The 22,804-nt window shown below is 36.5% G+C and overlaps 1 protein-coding gene across 1 annotated transcript in view; it reads right to left on the bottom strand.

Moving 5' to 3' along the window:
- Nucleotides 1-4,101: 4,101 nt before the first annotated feature.
- The window catches only part of TTC6 (tetratricopeptide repeat domain 6), a 220,782-nt gene continuing 202,079 nt past the window's right edge, over nucleotides 4,102-22,804 (bottom strand). The window contains exons 27-32 of the mRNA XM_079912364.1: nucleotides 22,335-22,408; nucleotides 16,861-17,071; nucleotides 13,961-14,113; nucleotides 13,039-13,209; nucleotides 4,692-4,917; nucleotides 4,102-4,243 (exon numbers count right to left, since the gene is read on the bottom strand). Of these exons, the coding sequence (XP_079768490.1) occupies nucleotides 4,107-4,243; nucleotides 4,692-4,917; nucleotides 13,039-13,209; nucleotides 13,961-14,113; nucleotides 16,861-17,071; nucleotides 22,335-22,408 (972 nt within the window). The 3' untranslated portion in view covers nucleotides 4,102-4,106. The remainder of the gene's footprint in view (nucleotides 4,244-4,691; nucleotides 4,918-13,038; nucleotides 13,210-13,960; nucleotides 14,114-16,860; nucleotides 17,072-22,334; nucleotides 22,409-22,804) is intronic.

Raw genomic sequence — 22,804 nt, forward strand, 5'->3', positions numbered from 1 at the left:
CAAGCATTGGTGATACCATGGTGAACAGGATAGACCTAATCCTTGCCCTCGAAGTTTCTAGTCTAGTGCGGAAGACAGTTATTAAACTAGGATATACAGATTTGAAGGGTAATCCAAAAGAGTAGGTAGCAGTGCTGTGGAAGTATAGAGGGAAAAGACCTAAGCCACCCTCCTAGGGAGAGGACGATATCTCTTCCTGAGAATAAATTAGCCAGGTAAAGATGGGTGAAGAGAAGACAAGTTGAACATTGGGATCTCATAGTAGATGGTCAAAGTGCCTGTTATTTTTGGAAATCAGTGATTCTCAGGCATTGACAAACAAAACATTTTTATGCCACTGGAGAACCTCTAGGAGTGAGATCTTGTTACAACACGCTAAGAAGGTAGACCGAGACTCTCACAGCTCAAGGATATTGCTTCTAGCTCCAAGCTGCCTGTCCAGGCATAAATCAACTTCTCTTCTTTCTCACTGAGGAGGCATTATATGTTTTTCCCTCCCTCAATGTGATTTCTCTTCCAGCTACACCCATCTAGCAGTGACACTATACAGCACAGTGTTTCCTAAAATGTGATATGAGGAACACTGGTATAAAAAGGTTACTTTAGGTAGAACAAGGACAAACTTATTAATAGTTATGCATTTATTTTTACAAATTCCTTCTCTCTAAATAAATTCAATTAACACTAGCAAGTCAACTTAAAGAAATATATTGAATAAATAAAAATGAAACTACATTTGGATAACATCATTATACTCGAGGTGCTTTAAACCAATTATTTAACCTTTCTGTACCTGATATTTTTCTTCTGTGAAATGAGAATTATAAGACTGTCTCAAGTACAATGGTGAAATGAAAATGTCCTTAAGCCATAGGTGAGTTTCTGGTACTTAGTAGATTTTTAGCAAGTGAAATTTTCTTTTTCTTCCCTTTCTTGCTGCCAACATACTGACCTTTCTACTGTCATTCCTATCTGGTCTGTATTATTAAAGATAAAATGTAAAATGCTGCCCATTGACTGTATTTCAAATTAAAAGCTCAAGATAATCTTACTACCATCACGCATTTATCTAAGGCTAGGCTAGATACATAGATACGTAGACACAGACATAAATAAATACACATATATGCCAGTACAAAAGAAGTGTTAAAGACTGGAAATCCCTTTTTTGCACTAATAATCATTAGGCAGACAGAGAGCTTTGATGCCATCACGATAAACGTTATTTAATAGACTATGAGTTCATCTTGTTTTATTTCTCTTTAGGTGAAAAGGAGCAGAGGCTTTTAAACTAGAATAGAGGTTGACTTTCAGTTCCACCATTTAAAAGCTGTGTGACACTGATCATATAACTGGACCCTTCTGAGCCTCAGTTTCCTCATCTAATGATACCTGCTACCTTACAAGACATGGGTAAAGAAGTAGAGACTATGAATGTGAGGCAGAGAACACTATACCTTGCCTGGTCTGGCTTAGCCTATGTGTGGACCAAGAGAAGGGCCTCAGGTGGAAAGTTGTAGGTTCTTGCAAGAGGTTGGGGGTCAGTACAGACAGAAACTGTGGGTACCCAGGGGATGTGGACCCGGGGTCACCACGTAGCATTTTGGCATGTTAGATATGATTTGCTCCATTACGCTATCATGGCTCTTGGTTTGTATCATTCCTGCCTCTTGTTATAAGTAGTTGTATGTAATCAGGAAAAAAATATTAAACTACTAATTGTCTTAGCATGGGTTGTCCCAGAAAGCAGAGCCAGAGGAAAATGTTTCTGGGCAATGACTTTATCAAGAAGTGCAAACCCAAAAAAGCAGGAGCAGTAACAAAATGAAGCAAAGCAGGGAAGCCAAAAGCCAAAAGCCAAAAGCCCCAGTACAAGATACATCTCGAAGCTGGCCGCTAGTACGTGTGAACTGATTGCTTAATTTCCAAGGACCATCCTCCGGGAGGCTGTATAAACCAAGTGTCTCAGGACACTCCACCAAGAGATGGATAAGAGCCTATCTACTAGTTCCTTTCTCTCATCATCAAAAGTTCATTTGACAGGGACTTGGGTCCCCTGCACATCTGCCAGGCATGTGGCTGGGCACTACCGCAGCAGGTGACACCTCAGCTTTAAAAGAGATGCCCAGCGCTGTAGGTGAGGGATGTGTGGCTGGAGCACAAGATGAGGGTCTGTCTGTGGGTGCATGAGGTTGGCCTGAATTTCATCTGTGGCCGGGCTGAGACTAAAGGTTCTGGAGACGAGTGAGAATGAGAGGATCTGAAGAGGCGTATTAAAGGTGTCTGAATCACCAACTGAAATAACTTACTAGGCACGACACAGTCCTCACATGGACCCACATATCATGCTAAGAAAACTATCCTGAAAGACTGTGACGAATCCCCACAGTGGCTTACGAATAAAAATCAGCTTTGTATTGTGAAAATCTGGTACATCAAACTGAAAACAAAGGAAACTGAGTAGATAGGGGTATTTTTTTCCACAATGCCTCATCTCAGTGAACACAGGTCTCTGAGGAGCTGGAGATGTACTGGAAGAATGAAACGAAGAAGGAAAATAAACTGAGTGAAGCAAATCTAAATGAGTTTACAAGTCAGGAAACCTTGTTATTATCAGTGAGATAAAGGGAAGGGGTTCTCTGGTTCACCAAAGAGATATCCTATTAAGAATTTTTACCATACGACCCAGCAATCCCACTACTGGGCATATACCCTGAGAAAACCATAGTTCAAAAAGAGTCAAGTACCACAATGTTCATTGCAGCTCTATTTACAATAGCCAGGGCATGGAAGCAACCTAAGTGTCCATCGACAGATGAATGGATAAAGAAGATGTGGCACATATATACAATGGAATATTACTCAGCCATAAAAAGAAAGGAAACTGAGTTATTTGTAGTGAGGTAGATGGACCTAGAGTCTGTCATACAGAGTGAAGTAAGTCAGAAAGAGAAAAACAAATACCGTATGCTAACACATATATATGGAATCTAAAAAAAAAAAAAGTGGTTCTGAAGAACCTAGGGGCAGGACAGGAATAAAGACTCAGACGTAGAAAATGGACTTGAGGACATGGGGAGGGGGAAGGGTAAGCTGGGACGAAGTGAGAGAGTGGCATGGACATATATACACTACCAAATGTAAAACAGATAGCTAGTGGGAAGCAGCGACATAGCACAGGGAGATCAGCTCAGTGCTTTGTGACCACCTAGAGGGGTGGGATAGGGAGGGTGGGAGGGAGACGCAAGAGGGAGGAGATATGGGGATATATGTATATGTATAGCTGATTCACTTTGTTATAAAGCAGAAACTAACACACCATTGTAAAGCAATTATACTCCAATAAAGATGTTAAAAAAAAAGAAATTTTAGCTGTTTTAATGTATTTCTACTTGTCAAGTTCTATGATGCACTAATTATAAGTGTATGCAGATTTTTTATATACTTTTATGACATATGCATTAAAGAGGCAGAGGCATGTCAAGGAAAGAGGACGCTCCAAATCTTTATAGGTGCTGTTCTGGAAGGGAGGCAACATGAAAAAGAGGAACGTTGGAAAAACATGAGTAGCGGGAAGAATGAAAAAGAGGAATGCTGGAAAAACATGAGTAGCGGGAAGAATACAGACCTGTGTAGATATTGTTCAAAGGAGGAGAGAGGATATGCGCTTGACTTCAATTTCTTTATAGTCATCAGCTCTCTTTTTTTTTTGATCTGGATACTGTTGATTACATTTAGGTATTGATGAAAATGTCAATGACACATTTTCTAAAATCACACAGTATTATTTTAAAAGGAATTATTTTACTTTAAAGAAAATATTTTGTGTTAATATGTCCCTTGAGAAACATTCTCATTTAAATTCTACACCTTGTGAAGAAATTGAATTATTGAGTTGTTCCAAATCTGCAGAAAATGATCTGAAAGTTTTATAATTAATATATAACAAAAAGGTGTTGCTAAAATGCATTAAAGAATTATATAAAAGACTAAACATAAAGCACAAAACAATGAAGACAGTGCAAACTTTTTTTAAAGCAACAAATACTTTTCAATTTATGGAAGAACAGCTGTGTAGACTACTACAGAAGCCATGGTCTATGTAGTCATACCACTGAGGCATGTTCCTGGAGATAAAGTGCTTGGTTATAGTCAGCCACAGCTTCATCAATCAGACCTATTTTACCACGAACTTCTGCTCTAAGATTATATACTAGAGCATCATTAGGTTTCAAAGACAGAGCTGTAAAAGAAAAAAATTTCAAGATATGTTTTATGCTAGCATTCAAAAAGCTTCACTTTTTTAAATAAAAATTTTATAATATAAGAACTTTAGTATTATCTATTTGAAAACATTTTTCCTCATATGTACCTCATTATTTAGTTAAATTTAAAACACTGAATCTTTCTAAGAAAATTAACTTGGGAAAACACAGTACAATGTCTTTTTTGAAAGGCTGGCAATGTTTATGTATGGTTTCCCTAATAATTTTCTATGTCTTAGCTTACCAATGCTGTAAGTTATTACATAAAGGAATCCATACTGATTACATTAAAGATATGATATATAAAACCATTAATTCTAATGTTAGTTATCTAGGCAAATCGACTTGATGATTTTCTTCTTTTGTCATCAAAAACCAACAAATCAACCATTATAATATTAATCAAAAAATTACAAAAAAATATACCTTTACTTAGGTCTTCTTCAGCTAGTTCATATTGCTTTAAACAACAGTAGAAGTATGCTCTGTTAAAATATACTGCAGCCCAAAATGGACAGCTTTCAACTACACGTGCAAAGTCTTCTTTTGCTTCTTCATATCTCTTTAATACTGTATTTGCAATAGCTCGATTCATGGTAGCACATTCATTTTCTGGATCAAACTTTAAAGCCTTTGAGAAGTAGTCAATAGCCTATAAAAGTGTGAAGATAATGATAATCTGAATATATTTTAATTGGCAGCTATACAGCAACTTGAAACACTTTTAATATAAAACTAAGGCCAGTGGCACACTGAGGAGATAGTGGAAGCATTTCATCCCAGATACAGATGATAAGGAGGTGCCAGCATCTGTAGAGAATGTAAAAGACAATAATAAAACCAACCAATAGTTGGTCTGCTTTTTGTTATCACCATGTGTCAGCAGTTTTAGATAGTGTCAGAGACAAAATACTCTCTGCTGAGGTGAAATGTTCCACTACCACCTCCACCTCCCCCACTACACACAAATCTCACATCCCTGTACAGCAGTAGAAAAAAGTAAAATATAAGTTAGAAAAGAAGGTCACACAGGAGGATAAATATAAGTTTGAAAATTAACATTTTTCATATAAAAGCAGAGTAAGGGCTAAAGAGAGAAGCAAATTTTGAAAATAAAGTTCTAAACCTTACCAAAAGAGATTAAAAACTCTGTTATACTATGAAAAGCTATAAAGGAAGAAAGACAGAAGATTAAAATCAGCTTGTCAAGAAGATCAAAAACTCTAGATGATTCACAAATCGTCATCAAGCCGGAAGGGACCCTCCAAATTGTGGTCCATCGACTGGTGTTGGGGTCTTGATCAACATTAAGTTAGAAAATTTTTAAAAACTGGTCCTTCATCACACATTGCTTGAGATGCCGATTAGACACCCTACTACTCAAGGTAGGAATCTCATCTCTAACTCTATGATGGATGGAAAATGTGCCTCCTACTTTAAAACTTCCCTAAAGGAAAAGTTGTTTTTAACAATATGGCTTGCTGTCTCCAATTCCTTACCACTCGACTTTTCCCCAGTACAGCACAGTCTGGGCTCTATCTACCTCCCCCTAGCCCATGAGGTCTGCTCTTGCTAAGGCTGAAGATGTCGTCAAGCCCAGTAAGCATTTTCTAGTCCTTTCTTTCCATGGCATTTCTGGGGCACAGATGCTCTTGGTCTCCCCTTCCCTCTTAAAACTCTCTCTGTCCTTGAGACAGGGTGTCTCCCTAGTTTTTCCCCTACCTCTCTGATCATTTTCTATCAGTCTTCTTCATGGAACTATTTTTCTCTATATTTCTCAGGGATGTGTCCTCAGTTCACTTCCATTGTGGGTGAAGTGAAACACTGAGAGCATGGTGGCCAGGAGCCCAGACCATGGGGCCAGATTTCTAGGTTCAAACCCTGGCTCTACCACTTATTAGCTCTTTGGTGAGTAACTAAAACACTCTGACTCGATTTTTCTCGTCTATAAAATGGAGGCAACAAATCGAACCCTACTTTCAGTGCTGCTATGAGGATTAAGTGAGCTGACAGGTAAAGTATTGAGAAAAATATGCAGAATATAGTAAGGACTCAGTCAATTATTATTGATACATCTGGTTTTTTTTTTTTGCCAGTGTCTACAAATGGAGAGATGTCATAGCCCTCAGGTAATACTCCATGAATTTTACTGCCTGAGACTTTTGAGAAGCAATTAGATCAAGATTGTGTGACCCATCTCATCCCAGAATGGGAGCTATTCTATGCTGTAGTTAAGTGCAATTTAAGGATCCCTTAAGATGGCAGCAGAATTGACATCCCTCTGTGAAGAGCTTAAATTAAAGAGAATTCACTCCTGAACAGGAGGCTGGACTCACAGTCATTACAAATGAGGCAAGGGAATGACTCGAAGCAGAGCCAAGATTTCCTTCAAAAATTAATTTGTTTCATTTTAATTCACCAGTAAATGATCAATAAAGGCTACACAATTCTACATCACAAAAGCATGACTTGCAATCAGGTAGGAGCAAATGCCTACCTCAGCTAAAATAAATGAACTTAGTAAAACAAAATAGTATGGTTAACTCTGAACAATGTAACTTTCTGTTACAACTTTGAAAACATATTACTTAGAAAATGAAAGCCTATAAATTTAATGAGGTTACTTGAAGAACAGGAGCATTAACTATGAAGTAGTTAGAGGCCAAAGACGCCTACCACAATAGATGGCCTTGATTTAACAATTGGTCTAATGTCCTCATATCTGTAAGTAATTAGGAAGCAGATCCAGGTATTTTTTAAAAGTCACCTGTAATTCATGACACATGCATGTAGCTCATCCAATTGTGGTTTAAAACCATTAAGTCACTAACCAACCATAAAAGAAGCCAGAACACATACATGTTTTAATCCTTTAGAGATTATCTGGTCTGTTGAGGGACCCTTCCTCCTGGCCCTAAATCTTCTTTCCATACATCAGAAACAAAGCGGGAGGGGGAAGATGGACAGGAAATAGAAGAATTTGCTCCACAAAGAAGCATACAGCATACCAAAATAGCTGAACAGCTACTCTCAAAGTCTGCTTGTCTCTGAAGGGAGCACATACTGCAAAGCCCGAGTATCCAGTATATCAAGACAGAGAGCGGAATACATTTTAGATCAAATATTTGCCCAGCTGATGTGTCCCCAGCTTGGGGGAGCAAGAGCCATACTTAAAAAAAAAAAAAAAAAAATCAAAGATCAAACTACACTTTAGATCTAACCAAATAGTTTTATACATGATGTCCATAGAGTGATTAAGGACAAATAAGTTTAAATGTGAGGGTCTCCCTCTCATGTGGACCTTAAACACTGACAGAAACAGAAAATTGCCCTGGGCACCGTGTTTGTCTAATGCTCGTTAACTAACTCTACAATGCAGAGAAACATTGCCAAGACCCAGCCAGAGTGTGGTCTGAGCTTGAGGAAGTTTAAGGCAACTGACCCTGGCCTGTCAGCCTGGGAAAACATTAGCCTCCCAGCTGTCTGAGGTCTGAGCTATGACAATCTCATTCATGCCTTATATAATAATACCTTTGATAATTCTCTGTCCCAGCAGCTAGCTTCACCACTGAGGTCAACCAGCCTCATCACAGGGGTCAGCAAGCTAACTGATCTAACTTGGGAAACAGCTAAACTAAGGCAATGGCAGTAGAAACAGAATGGAAAGGGCATATCTGAGAAAAAAACTAAGAAGGAAATTTGACAGGATTAGATGACTGATTAGATGAAGAAGTTGAGGAAGAGAAAGTTGCAATTGATGCTAATATTTTTACTCAGGTGACTCCATGGAATGACATCTTGAACTGAGACAGGGTTATACAAAGAAGAGTTGGACGGGGCATAGAGGATAGAGAGATTAATTCAGTTTTGGCTCTCATGCACTTGTAAAACATCCAGTTTTAGCAACTGGCGATAAATATGGGTTAGGAGCTCAGAAGAAAGGTGGAGGCTGACATGTAGTATAAGCCATGGGTATAGATGGGCTTTCTGAGTAAGGAAATATGGAGAGAAGAGAAAGCAGTGTGATTCCTGGCATTAAAGAGCTTAACTGGAATGAGGAGATAAGAGACTAACACACAGAAACAATTGTGGGGTGACAGAAAGCTGTACTGAATCTGTACAGAAATAATTATATACAAAGCAGTATGGAGTCAAGATCTCACTTTAAATTTAACCACAACCTCAAATGAGAACTTGAAGTTGTCTGGTGGTTCTACTATACTTCCCTAGAACATCCCTACCGCTCTCTAAAATAATTATTTCACATTTTCTCTTTAAAACTCCTAGCCATACTCTCCCCCTTTATACCTGTCCATCCTCACTCTTAACTGGTAACTGGTACTCATAGTCCATGGAAAAAATGTAATCATTTCAGAGAAATACCTACTATCAAAATCTACCTAGCTACAGCCAGCTGTGCCCCAACTCTCTGCCTTCCCTCATAACATAATGGATAGTGTGTCCTGCTCCCTTCAAAGGCCACCCCTGGAACTTCCAAACTTTAGCCCCATCAAATCCTCAAAGATTTTGATCCTAATTATCCCTGCCACTCTCCCCTGCCCCAACAATTTCTCCCTTTCTACTAGATCCTTTCATTAACACAGGAGCATGAATCAGCATCCCTCATATTTTAAAAAATTAAAAATACGAACACCTTACTCCACTCTAGCCACCACCCCCATTTCACTACTTCTCTTCACAGAAGAATTTCTCCAACTCGTTGAACTGTCTCTAATTCTTCACCTCACATGTTCTCCACAACCCTTTCCGCTCAAGGCTCTGATGCCATTGCGACTCCAACAATGTTCTTGCCAAAGTCATCAATGATTTTCTCCATCCTGCCCTTCCTTGACTTCTCAGCAGCATTTGACACAGGACACATTTCCCTTCTTAAAGTACTTTATTCTTGAGGTGATATCATGCTCTCCTGCTTTCCTTCCCAACATCCTGACTGGATACTCCCCACTCGGTCTACACTCTGGAGTCTCCTCTCTACTTCACTTCCAAACACTGGTATTGCCCCAGGGCTTGCTCCTTAAACCCCTTCTCTCCATCTATACTATCCACCCAGGTAATCTCATATAGTCCCACACGTATGCTAGTACTGATATACTGATGCTTAAATAAGATGGTATTAAATGTTTATCACTACTAATATTGTTTACTTTCTATTTCTTCCTCCAATAAAATGTAAGGTACATCATAAAAGAAGTCTTCCTTATCTTGTTTAGCTCTGTATCCTCAGGATCTTAATTCCTAGCACATGGCAGGTACATTACAAATATAAGGAGATTGAAAGAATGAAGAACTAAGTGGAATCAGGAAATATCTGCTCAGCTTTTCCAGCAAAATACAGACAAGGACTTTAGCCTCTTGGTAGATAAAGGTGCCCCAAAGATCATTTTTAAGGGGTATGGTGACAGGATCAGGTGTTAGAGGAGAATACAGAGGTTACAGATCTCAGAAAATGCAAGCAATAAAAACAACTTTTTAAAATGAGAATGTTATCTTAGAAACAAGGCCTGTGGAAAGTTCTGAGAAACACAGAGCTTGTGGTAGAAGCCTTCCCAAACCAGGCTAGGCTAGAAAGGACATACTGTAAAGTCCTGTGCAATAGCATCAGTGGTAGCTCAACTCGGAAAGTTACCATGGCCTATCACCGTATCTCTCACAAGAAAATCTGCTATTAGTCCAGGAAAAAAAAAATTATCTCATTCAAATATAAGGAACAGAAAAGTAATTTGCATGCCTTCACTGTAAAAAACAAAGATAAAAAAGTAAGAGCTTAATTTTTGGAAAGATCATAAAAATTGCCCAGAAAAAAATGTATTCCTACAATGTAGATAAAAATTATAATGTAACATTATAAAATAAACTAGAAAAAAATTGTTAAGGAAGAAACTGCATTTAAGAAATAAATAAATAAATAATAAAGGATCTTAGAAAAAGGATCTTCCTGGCCAGGAAGATATGTCATGGAAATGGGACAGAACTAAAAAAAAAAGTTTTAAAGAAACCTGGATCATAAGGTCAACAACGGAATAATAAAAAACACAGTAAAAATTTAGGGGATGCAAAAGAAAATGAAACAGATGTTAAAAGATAAACATTTGAAAAAAATAATTGGCATATAGGAGTCAAAAGACGTCCTATTTATAATCATTGGTATTCATCCCCAATGAAGAAAATCAAAACAATAAAATAGAGAAAAATATTTACATTGAATTCAATAAAGATTTTCTGAAATCTACATATTGAAAATGCACACTCTGTACTTGATAACTTTGACCCCAAAAGCTTAACTCTAACACATACTTTTAAGTAAAAAAAATTTTCACTTATGGGCTTCCCTGGTGGTGCAGTGGTTGAGAGTCCGCCTGCCGATGCAGGGGACACGGGTTCGTGCCCCGGTCCGGGAAGATCCCACATGCCACGGAGCAGCTGGGCCCGTGAGCCATGGCCGCTGAGCCTGCGCGTCCGGAGCCTGTGCTCCACAACGGGAGAGGGCACAACAATGAGAGGCCCACGTACCGCAAAAAAAACCAAACCAAAACAAAAAACTTTTCACTTAAAAAAAATAAATAAAATAAAAACTTTGGTTATCCTGACAAAAAGAAGTCACCAATAACGAAAATCAGGTTTGCATCAGGCTTTTGACACCAACATATGCAACACCAAAAAAATAGTGAAACAGCACTTACAAAACACTCAAGGAAAGAAAAAATGAGTCAAGGACTCTAAACCCAGACATGCTGTCGTAAGATATAAAGGCTGCAGGCTAACAGCTGTGAACATGAAACAATTCAAGGAATATTGTTCTCATGAACCCTTTCTCAGGACTCTACTAGAAGACTAATTTCAGACCACCAAGAAATGATTGGTTAGGAGGTAAACTTTGGCAAAAAGCCTGGTGATGAGAATTAAATATATTTAACTGAAGAACTAAGACTAAACGTGAAATAAAGGTAACAAAATAGTATATGCAAATATTAAATCCTCTGGCAGTGTAGGAATGACGAAACACAACAAAACGGAAGAATACAGAGAGAGTGGAAAGCAAGCTGACATGACAAGCTAACAGAACAAGCTCAAGCAGATTTAAGGATATAAATATAAACATTTTTCAAAAGAGCATAATACTAACTAAAATTGACTAATAGATGAGAGGGAGAAATAAGGGAGGAAGAGATTAAAGGGTCATTTTATTGTTCTTCATAGAAGAGAACTAAAGAAATAAGGAAGCAAGGGTACAAGGGTATTTTTATAAAGGTCATCACTAAAGCAAACTGTAAACCTTCCTAAATATTAGAAAAACTCTGAAATTTTAAAATAAAACAGACCACAGAATATTTTAAATACATGTAAACAGAAAATATGATATAAAATAACAGAACTAAGACCAAACATATTGACCGTGCCAAAATGTCAATGGGATATAACCTACCTATTAAAAGATAAATATTTTCAAATTGTCATCTAAACCAAAATCCAGCTCTACGCTGTATAAAAGAGACACAGCTAAAACGAAACATTCTAAACACTGAAAATAAAAGGAAGGGCAAAGGACTATCAGGCGAAAGCAAACCAAATGAAATCAGAGGTCAGGATCTTCACATCAGATAAAGGAGAATTTATTCTAGAGAGAAACAAAGAAGAGCATTTGTAATGCTGAAGACTACAATTCGCAATGCATATGTAATATGAACATCTATACATGAAATAGCATCAATTTTCATAAAGCAGAAATTACAAGAGATGTAAAGAAAACTATCTAGGGCCACACTAATTATAGGATACTTGAATAAACCTTTCTCTGTCCAAGATAAACCAAATTAAAAAAAAAAGGTATGGATATAGACTAATTATACTCCAATATTAGAAAATATAAAAGCCCTTCCTCTTGAACATTTTAAGTGCCCTATTAATTTATTCTTTAGTCAAAGGAGAAATAAAATTTCAAGTGCAATGTTTTGGGAAAACAAAAATAAAAGCATTAAAGAGCAAAATACAGGGGATACTGCTGAAAACAGTACTTGGGGAAAAAGCATAACCTTAACAATTTATCACAATATAAATGAAAGGGTGACAATAAATGGATTAAGCTTCTGACTCAAAAAGATAGACAAAGAACAAAATAAAATTGAAGATGAACAAAAGAGTGAATATAGATTTAAAAAAACAAAAAATAGCGTTTGAGTCATGCAATGCATTACAATTCAAATAAAATAAATTCAAAATATAAAACAGATCATCTAATAGCCCAACACTTTCATTTCAGCCGTTATGAATTAAGGTCCAAAAAGATTAAGTTGTCATGAAAACCAGAACTAACAGACATATCTCCTTACTCCAGTCAAGTGCTCATGTGACTGAAACTCAGCAAAGGTAGAAATTAAGACGAGTTAGATAATCACATCACGAAAGACAGTCTGGAAGGAAGTCTGACATTTGGCTAAGTGGGGGCAAAGAGCAGAGGATTCCAGGCTGGAAGCTGGTGACAATGGATAGCAAGGCGACGACTGCCGGCACTCAGAGAAGTCCAAAACAGTGTTTACTGGACAAGTGCTGAGTGGCTGATGATAATGAGGAGAAAAAATCCATAGAGGTGTAAACATTTAATAAGTAATTATAAACATTTTTATGAAAGAGAAAAAAATTTTTAAAGAGCTAATGAATAAATTAGCCTGACATATAAGGATTGCATTTTGAAACTATATGTAGCAGAGAAAGCGTTTATGGTCAAAAAGAAAATGTTAAGGAAAACTCATATTACCTGGGAAAACTGTCTGTGGTGAAAATAGATATTTCCTGCATTAAAGTAAGCCAGCGAGTACGTGGGGTTTAGAAAAATTGCTGCTTGATAGTCTCTCATTGCATTCTGTTGTTGACCCATAAACTCATGAATCACACCACGATTTGTTAAGAATTCTGCTCTAGTATTGATCTGCAATATAATAGTATGAGTATTTAGCATCTGGGAATAGTACTTATCTCCAATTTCATGTCTGCAAAAATGGACTTTATGAAATCTCTTTGTGGGAAACTAGTAATTTTACAGGGCAAGTGAAACCCCATTAGAGCAAATATTTTGAGAAACAACTCCAAATGAAGTTGGTTCAGTGTCAACACTTGGTTTATTTGGTTGCAATAAAACAAATAATCTTAGTGCTCTACTCAGTTCCTTTGCAAAGAATAGATGTAAGGGGGAAAAAGCTCATCTGTTTAGCTCTGTTAAAGATTACAACATCTACCTAAATTTACAAAAAAAGAATCCAAAATCTAGAAGAAAAAAGGCAGATTTTCTGTCACTGCATTTTTTATTTGCCATTTCACTACAGAAGAAGCTGGGGATTTACAGTATTCTTTCTTTAGTTCCTTCAAACCCAGAACATTATTTTATTTTTTGCATTCATTTTTTATTACACAATAATATTGATGTATCATGAAACTATAAATTTGCATTTACTGAGAGGAATCAACATTTATTAGGGATTTGTTTTTAAATTTTTTAAATGCATTAGGTTATAAAACTGGTAAGCTATAATAACTCTTTAGGAATCTCCTAGGGAAAAAATACAAACATTATTTTCTCTACAAGTCACTTTTAGAGAGCAACAGAGAACTTCTTATTTGATCTTACTCACTGATGATGTTAATTTAATGCTAATGATAATATAATCTGAGTGGATTTTTACCTTTATGGCAGCATTTATATCCTGAATTGCAGCAAAATTATCACCCATCTGAAGAGAGACCACAGCTCTTCCTTCATAGGCTAGGTAGCTCTTCGGATCAACTTCTATGGCAATGGTAAAGTGGTTCCAAGCTTTCTGGAATTTTCCTTGGGCCTAAAATAATTTTCCATTTACACCAAGTAGGAAATTGTCCATATCATGACAAATGTTTATGATTCTAACTTAATCAAATAAAGCCTTTAGTAAGGGTATATTTATATTGTGCTTAATCTAAGGTATTTTAAACAAGGAAGTAGGCTGTACTGTGAGTGCATTCAATTGACTGATTACCTCTGAGCATTTATGCTGAAATTTTAATTAACTGAAAGAAATCTAATTGTCAGAGTCATCTCTTATACCAGTCCTGAACAACATAAAATCTTGACCACGACGGGAAACACCAATGCTTCTGACAATCACCACAAATTTTACCCTGAGCTCTGCACACACAGGCAGGAATTGTCTATTTGTTTGGCATTGAATCTCCAGTTATACATACTATACATAATAAAATAAATATGTGTTGAATAAGTAAATGAATAAACTGATGGTGTAAAACCTATTTGATAAGTTGTACCAGCATCACACAGTCCATGAAAACTGCATGCAAATCTACCAAGCAGGTGTGGATACCAACCTTAGCGCCAACTGGAAAAAAAGAAAGAAGGTTAGGAGAGGACACTGGTAACAGAATGATGTCAGAGTATTTCCTAGATAAGGCCATTTGGCAACTAAATACCTCATCACAGGAAGGCAGTGAGCTGATAAATTCAGCACAGTCCAGGGACTGTCCTTTATTCCTGTGGGTTCAAAATCCCAACTTGCCAGAGCCTCAGAAGCAGACTCTCACATAAACCAAGCAAAGCCCAGTGACTCTTGCATAAAACTAACACGAAATATAATGAATAAGTTAACTAGACATTGTTCTCTAACCAGTAAAGCTTCTCCCTCACAGTAAATTATGGGGAAACCAACATCGAATTGAACAAGGAATTGAACTTGTCTGTTCTGACAACAATTGTTTTGCTCACTTCCATAACTCTAGGGGTAGGCACATAGTAGGGGAATCTGTTTCATATTCGTCCAAGAAATGGTCACTCTTCCCCCGAACAGGATTTGATGGGCCTCTCTAACTCTCCTTTTTCAGTCCTTCCTTTCCTGATTCAAGTCTTCCTCACACTAATGTGTTTTTCAATCCTCCTTCAGGCTGATATATATCAGTGAGATCTTCACAAAACACAAATCTGATGTCACTGCTCTGGTGAGTGACATTCCCATTTTTCACTGACCTGGACCAGTTAAAAAGACCTTCACCTCCAGTCATTACTCAATTCAGTCTCATCCCATACCACTCTCCCCTTGTCCATAACATTCCATCCCCTTGAGCCCTCTGTCTCTTTCTCACAAGACTTTATAATGGGCTGTTCCCTCTCTCTGGAACACTGTGTTCTAAGCCCTAACTCCTAGTCCTAATTCTAGTCTTTCACACCTCAGTTTAAATGTTAATTTCTCAAAAAGCCTTCCCTCACCCCTAAAATGAAGCTAGGTTCCCTGGTTATAAGTTGTCCTAAAACCCATCCTTTTTCTTGGTTGCACTTATCCTGAATAGAATTAAATACTTATTAATAAGACTGCTTGGTGCTTCTCTCTCCAGTTGGTAGTAAACTCTACAAGAAGAACCAGTGTATTTGGGGCACTGCTGTATCACTAGGCCTAGATCAGTTCCTGTCCTATACTAGGTGCTCAGTAAATCCTTGTTGAATGCAATGAATGATGCTGTTAACACATTTCTTTTGATTACAGTAAGTTCTAGCTGTTTTAGGAGTCACCCTGTCTCTAAATTGACTTTGCGAATTTCTACTGTGATCAAATAATGGCTAATTTTATGTTTAAAACTCAGAAGGCAATCTTACTTCCCTTATTAATCAGTTCTTGGGCATACCTCACTATAACCAAACCCACAACCACCTCCAATATTATTAATCTTAGGTCAGCCAAATTCACTTACTTCTAAATGAAAACAATTCAACTTTAATGACAGATTATTAATAGGAATTTACGCAAATTACCATAATTTAAACATACTTTGGACAACTGTTTAAATTTCTTAATATTAAAAGGGATAAAAAGATTATTCCTTTCCTTTTCATGGAAAATATAACACATCTAGCACTTTATTCCATGAATACCACTACATCTTTTGTTAGTGCACATAGCTCGGTGAGTGCATGGGTCAGGTCAGAGTGTCCCAGAAATCACTCAGAGACCTGTGTGACAACACAACAGAGCAACACCCTTCCAACTTGCTGGAAGGACAAATGCCTGGTCTCTTGCCTTCCGGTATGTTCTAATTCACTGCCATTTGGAAGATGACCTGAATTCAGAAATGTCTATGCAGTGGTTGTCTGATCCATCGCATAGATCATACATTGTTTATTCCCTTTAGCTTTTCACTAATTTAATAGGCCAAAACCTATGGAGCCCAGGTATAAGTTAGTGAAACAAATTTTAGCCAGGTTGTTATATGTGAAACTCATCAGGCAAGTTTAAAAGTTGTCTATAAGTGTGGTAGGTATAAGGGGGTGAGGTAGAAAGGGGTGCAGGCGTTAAGGAAACTCAGGTTCAGAAGATCCTCATCTCACTATCACGCCAGGTCCCTGGGTATGCTCTCCAGGCAGGCTGCCTATAACTCATCAAACCCCTGCTTCTCACCGCTGCTCTGAATACGAATAAGAAAAGAAAGGTAAAATGTTCATAGCCAAAGAAATATCATGTATCCCCATCACCACTAACAGGCCAAATATATTCTTTTTCTTGCCCAAAAGGTGCTTCCGTGGTAAAATGTTGTTATACAGTATTACCTGCAAATTATAGCCTAAACAAATTCTGGCTTTTGTATAGACTGGATTAAAATGCAGTGCTTTCAGAAACTCCTTCTGTGCTTGTCTGATGGCCTCATCATGTCCATATTCCATGTAAGAATTTCCCCGTCCGATGTAAGCATCCAGGAAATAGGGATCAATTTTCACAGCCCAGGTAAAGAAATTGACAGCTTCTTCAAACTCTTTATTTCTGAAAACAAATTAAAATATTGATGCTTTCTGGTGAATAATCTAACTGCTTTCCTGTATATAACCTCTTCATAAAGAAATGCATTGACCCTTAAAAAACTTAATTTTTATTATTTTTTATTATCATAAGAACTAATTGTGTAAGTCCATATGACCTAAGGAAGCCTGATGGATTCTTTAAAGATATTGGTAAAAGGAAAGAGGGGAGGTAAGAGACATTTTTATAGCAGAATATGCTGGGATGACATGCTAGAGTTCTTTTTCAGAATTATAAAAATCTGAATGGCCTTCTTGAACCTGTTTTTAACAGTTATCAGTGGCCAGTATAGAAAGACATATGCTATTATTTATAAAATACACTATTTAAATCAGATTAAAATAAATCCATTGTTATTTATTTAATATGTCCTTTATAATGAAAGGAGCTAAATTTTTATCACATGGGAGTTCTTACTTCAGATCTTCTATAAAGGCAGCCCATTTCACCTTGGACACCAAGAGAGGAGGGGAGAAAAAGAAGTAAAATGCATTTTATTTATTAACTTGTGAATATATGTGACTAAATGATAACTCTGTCTCTCTATCTTCCTTAATTAGTCTCCTATGGTGAGGAGAGGGCTGTGGAAGGAACCGAATATTCCCATGTCCATGGGTATATAAAGTCACTTTTCCACTTCACGTGCATATCTAATAATTATTTTTAATCTCAATTAATATGGAGAGTCTAGAATTTTTTTTAATAGAATGAAGGCACTAACACTGAATAACTGCTTACTTACCAGGTACTGTGCTAAGTGCTTTACATATGTGATTTTACTTAATCCTTCCAACATTTCTGTAAGCTTGTTATAATTTTTTATATTTTATAGATTAAAAGAATATCATGGCTCAGAAAAGTTTGCACATAGTAAATAACATAGTAAATAGCATGCTAAGATTGCGCTGAGCAAACATCTGGGACTCAAACTCAGGTGAGCCAGACTCCAAAATCCATGCTTTCCCACAGTCATCTCTACCCACATTCTTCACCTTTAACATACTTGTAACTGGTGCACAAGAGCCAGTGAGCCGATATCTCAACAGTGTAGTCAGAATAAAGCCTTGGAGTTCAAACCTAAGCCCAAACATACAAATTAATAGTAATTTTTCAAAACTGTTAGAAGGATCAAATGACAGCATGTGAAAAACCCTTAGCACAGAGACCCTTACCCAATAAAGATTATTATCTTCCTTCCATTCTTTTCATTACTTCTCAAAAAGTTTTCAAATTTTTATGAGATGCATCATTACTTTGCTAACTTTTCCTTTGTAAAATACATGGAACACAGGGTAACCGTTCTAGAAACTACCGTCTCTTAGATATTACTCAGCATTATCTTTTAAAATACTGTTTCCCAAACCTCAGTCCCTCCTTTGTGACAGTTGCCCTATGTTCCACCTACACTATCGTTTACTTAGTATTTTTCTTTAAGTCAAGTTACTCTTTTACTTAAGTGAATCTATTTTTTAAAATAACTTAATTTCAATACCACAAATACAAAATCAGTATCTCATGCCATAAACAGAAGGCAACCATGAAAATAAATAAATATTGGTGTTGGATAGTGTAGTCTGCAGAAAACTAAACCTGAGAGCTGTACCGTCTATTACAAAGTGTGGGAAAGATGCTAAAGACTAACTCTTAGCTGACGCCTTCTCCTTGATGTATTCAGGAGGTTTGAGAAAGAATTCACTTTGAAACTGAAAAGCAATTCAGCTGCTCATAATGTGATTCAATGTTTTTTTAATGCTTGTGCACACCATGAAAAATAATGGAGTTACTCATGATATTTGCTCCATGTTTTGGCAAACACTACCCAAAAGCATTCACCAAGTATTGTGTCAGAAGATCACCCAAGAATCAACAGTGAAGCACCAGGAAAGCCTGGCCTCTGACGTTACAAACAGGGGAAGGTTAACATTCACATACGTAAGCCAACTGGTATCTTCTGAGTTCACTCTGTGGATTCTCACTAAGAAAACATGGGCTCCCTTCCCTCAAGTAGTTTACAATGAAACTATCCTCCTCCTTCCTCATAACTAGCACTATCTGAGAAGTAAAAGTTCACTGAATATAAGGTCACAATGCTTGTAGCCACTTTCTCACTGTAGTACAGAAAAAATTCTAGCATAAATAACAAATTTTTTATCAAGAATAATTACACAGTAGTATTTCTGTATAAAAATGCATTTAGTTGACAGGTTTTGTTATGCTCAGTATTTCTATCTATGGATAGTGAACTACTTACTTATGATGCATACCTATGGTGACCATGTAAACTGAAGTTTACAGGGCAACCCCAGCTCTCTCATATTTTTCCCACAAAACATTGAAATGCTTCTGGTATATTTACATCCAAATTGTATCATACACACTGCTCCCCTCTTACGCAGAGGGAGATTTAAAATCCTTGTGAGTACATATGCCGATATATGGTTTATAAAACATGATCTCACCCTTTGAATAGTCTAACCAATTTAAAAAGAAAAAGAACAAGCAATGAATTGAAGCTATTTTTCTATACATATCTAGTTATCAGCACTAATGTTTAACGAACATCTAGTCTGTTCTGACTAAGTAAATAATCAGTAAACCTTAAACCTGGAAAGGGATCCCGAAAGCTACTTGGCAAGCTCTTCAAAGCTGATGATAACTAAATATCAAGTCCAGAGGAGGTGAGAGAGCCAAAGCCAGAGACTCCCAAACCCCTCCACCACTAGAAAAAAAAGAAAAACTCCATACACACAACTTCATTTTTCTGAAGATGTGTGTATCACACAGTGCCCTGCAGGTTGGAGCTCCTGTTAAATAATCACATGGTAGTTAGACAATGAAAAAATGTGGCAGTGTCTCTTATATCAGGATACAGGTTCACTGGCACATAAATTGCTAAACATCAATTACACGAATATAAAAGTATATTAAATTAGTTTTTCTAAAACAAAAAGTGTTTGTATAAATCTAAAATAACGTGATCACCGACGGAAGGTGCGTGCCTCTCATTATGGTGTCTATTAACTAAGAATCGTGCGCTCAGCTTGAAGGCTGGGCCACGGACACCAAGGCCCACCTCATTTTACAAATGAATCACAGAGGTGACCAGATGTTCCCTACTGAGTTGTACAAATAAATCATAAATACCTCCCAAAACTAAAGAATGTGGCTTGCAGAGTCGAAGATTCAGAAATATTTTATACAAATATAAGAATGGTAAAATAAATGTGCTGAAGTAAAAAATGGACAGAATATGTAACTCTGAGCCACCAGGCTCTCCCTCTGTGACATTTTTTTTTTTTAATCTTAAGGTAGCTTTCTCAAAGAGATCTAAAAATTAACTCTACCTTAACACCCTTAGTGATCAAATTGGGCAACAAGTAGGATATTCAGCCTAAGGAATGTTGTCTCCTAGCAACCACAAGAGTGAGAACCAGAGATATACAAAGGCACACTTCAAAAGTCTGCAACCCCACGAGTTCAAAGATCAAAGCCCTAAAATTTAAAGATTTATTACTTTTTAAAAATTTTCCAAATGGGAGAATTTTTACGTTCTCCACCATAAGACGCCAATAGTGAATCTCGTTATTTACAATCCATGCTGCTGTGGTAATAGGTTATAGCTCACCTTGAAAAGCAAAAATATTTTTCCTGAAATAAATGTAACCAATCACTAAACACTCCGTATTGTTAAATTCAGTAAAACTGTTAAAACACATGGAATTGAGACTATGAGTTATCAGAGCTTTACTGTTGATTTAAATTCTACTTTTATTAAAGGACAATAGAGATTCTAGCGCGATGATGAAAGGTGGTTGTTTGGAATTGCAAAGCAGTATCAGCTTAAGGAGGCTCCACCATATATACCCAGTGATTACATTTCATAAAAGAGATCAGGAACTGACACACAGAGAAATTTACTGACTCTAATAGTTGCAAAACATCGGAATGAGGTTGAGAAAAATTTTGGTGTCTATTTTTAGTTTTAAGAGAATTCAATGACCTCAGACATTTTTGGCCTGCACTCGCCTACCAAAACAAACACATCAGTCATCGTTATTCCATTTCTTTTTAAGAATGACAATTACTTAAAAAGATAAATTGTACAAAGGTTGCTGGATTAAAATAGACAATGGTGTGACTGTGTTTTGCTGTCTGTGTAAAATTAAAGGTCCGAGACCAGTTTAGGCCTTTTAACCAAAAACGCCTTCACAAGTTCCAGTTATTATACTACTATGTTCATAAAATTTTTAAAATCTAATTCTCATAGGGAAATGTACCTGTACTAGCTATGTAATAAAAGGGGAAAAAAAGAATTTCAATTTCCTAAATAATTCAAACTATGTTTTATTGTCTAAATTGTATATTTACACAGCCTAGTCTACTATCCTAATTTCCTCATCCAATTAACTGCTATTGTTTCTCTCATGAAAAATAATGCTGTAAACTATTACTTAACCAAATACACTTTATTTCACATTAAAATACTCATGTGCTGCATTTCTATGCTTTTAAAAGCAAAGTGTTAGAAATTAATTTTTAAATGTCAAATGTATGTGTAGAAATGTAAGTATTATAGTTAGCAAAATCAATCTACTATAATATTATCTCAGAGTAAATTTTAAACTGATCTTCTTCTGTATTATAGCCTCATATAACTGTTCTTTTCTCCCCTCTATAACTTACTTATTTTTACAATAATACCAGAAACAGGTAATAATGTTTTAAGTAATACATTTTTTGTAGATTTTATTATACCTTGTAGATACTTACTGGTATTATTTTAATCATTTTTAGATTTAGAAATGCTTTCTAAATGTAAAATTTTCTTGGAAATATAATACTTTTCTGAATCAACCTCTCTTCCAAGAAACAGGCTTTTTAAAAGTTAGTTCCATTTTATGAACAAAGTTAATAACTTTATTTTATTCTTAGACATTTCAAGTTACGCATGATTTCATTCTGTGTATTACCAAGGTCCTTTCCAATAAATGGGCTTGAATCAGATGGATACCCGCAATGCTCTGATGCAGGTATTTACTTGCTGACTTGGCTAAAATAGTTTATTAGTAGGTAGAAGAGTGCTGATACAGGGATTCTTTGTGCCTCTCTCCATTTTTGTACTCTGTCACTTCCACAATATTCTCCTCTGTTTCTTCTATTCTTCTATTATAATTATAAATCTGATGGTCTCACTTGCTCTCACCTCAACATAAATTGCACCCCATACCTGTGATAGCACATGGCAGTAGCCTGACAAAGGCTCACATTAGTCTTGCTTATCAGTGCAGCTTGTTTAAAATCCTGAAACAGTTTAACAAATTTTTGTTAATTTTACAGCATTATATTTTGTGCTTTCTTAAACTTCCTTCTAACATTGATTCTACCATGAATAAAATTTACACAAGCATTAAAATATACATCTTCTTAAAACCCTTATTTCTTCCTTTTAGTATCGCATATAGAGCGAGAACAGATGGAGCAGAGGAAACCCATAACCAAAAACTCACTCAGAATCTTGCGCTACTGTCCACTTTTCCTGTGATTTTGCCTGGTATTATAAGGAGGTATCAGGTTTACTTTCTCTTTATTGTTTTTTCCCAGTGAACACCACCAGAGACTTCCCTATCCAGACAGAGATAGAAACTTACCTGCAGAGAACCTTATGACTATAGGACAAACAGGCACTCAGGCCCAGGG

The sequence above is a fragment of the Stenella coeruleoalba genome (assembly GCF_951394435.1).
Source record: "Stenella coeruleoalba genome assembly, chromosome: 2".
Lineage (NCBI taxonomy): Eukaryota > Metazoa > Chordata > Mammalia > Artiodactyla > Delphinidae > Stenella > Stenella coeruleoalba.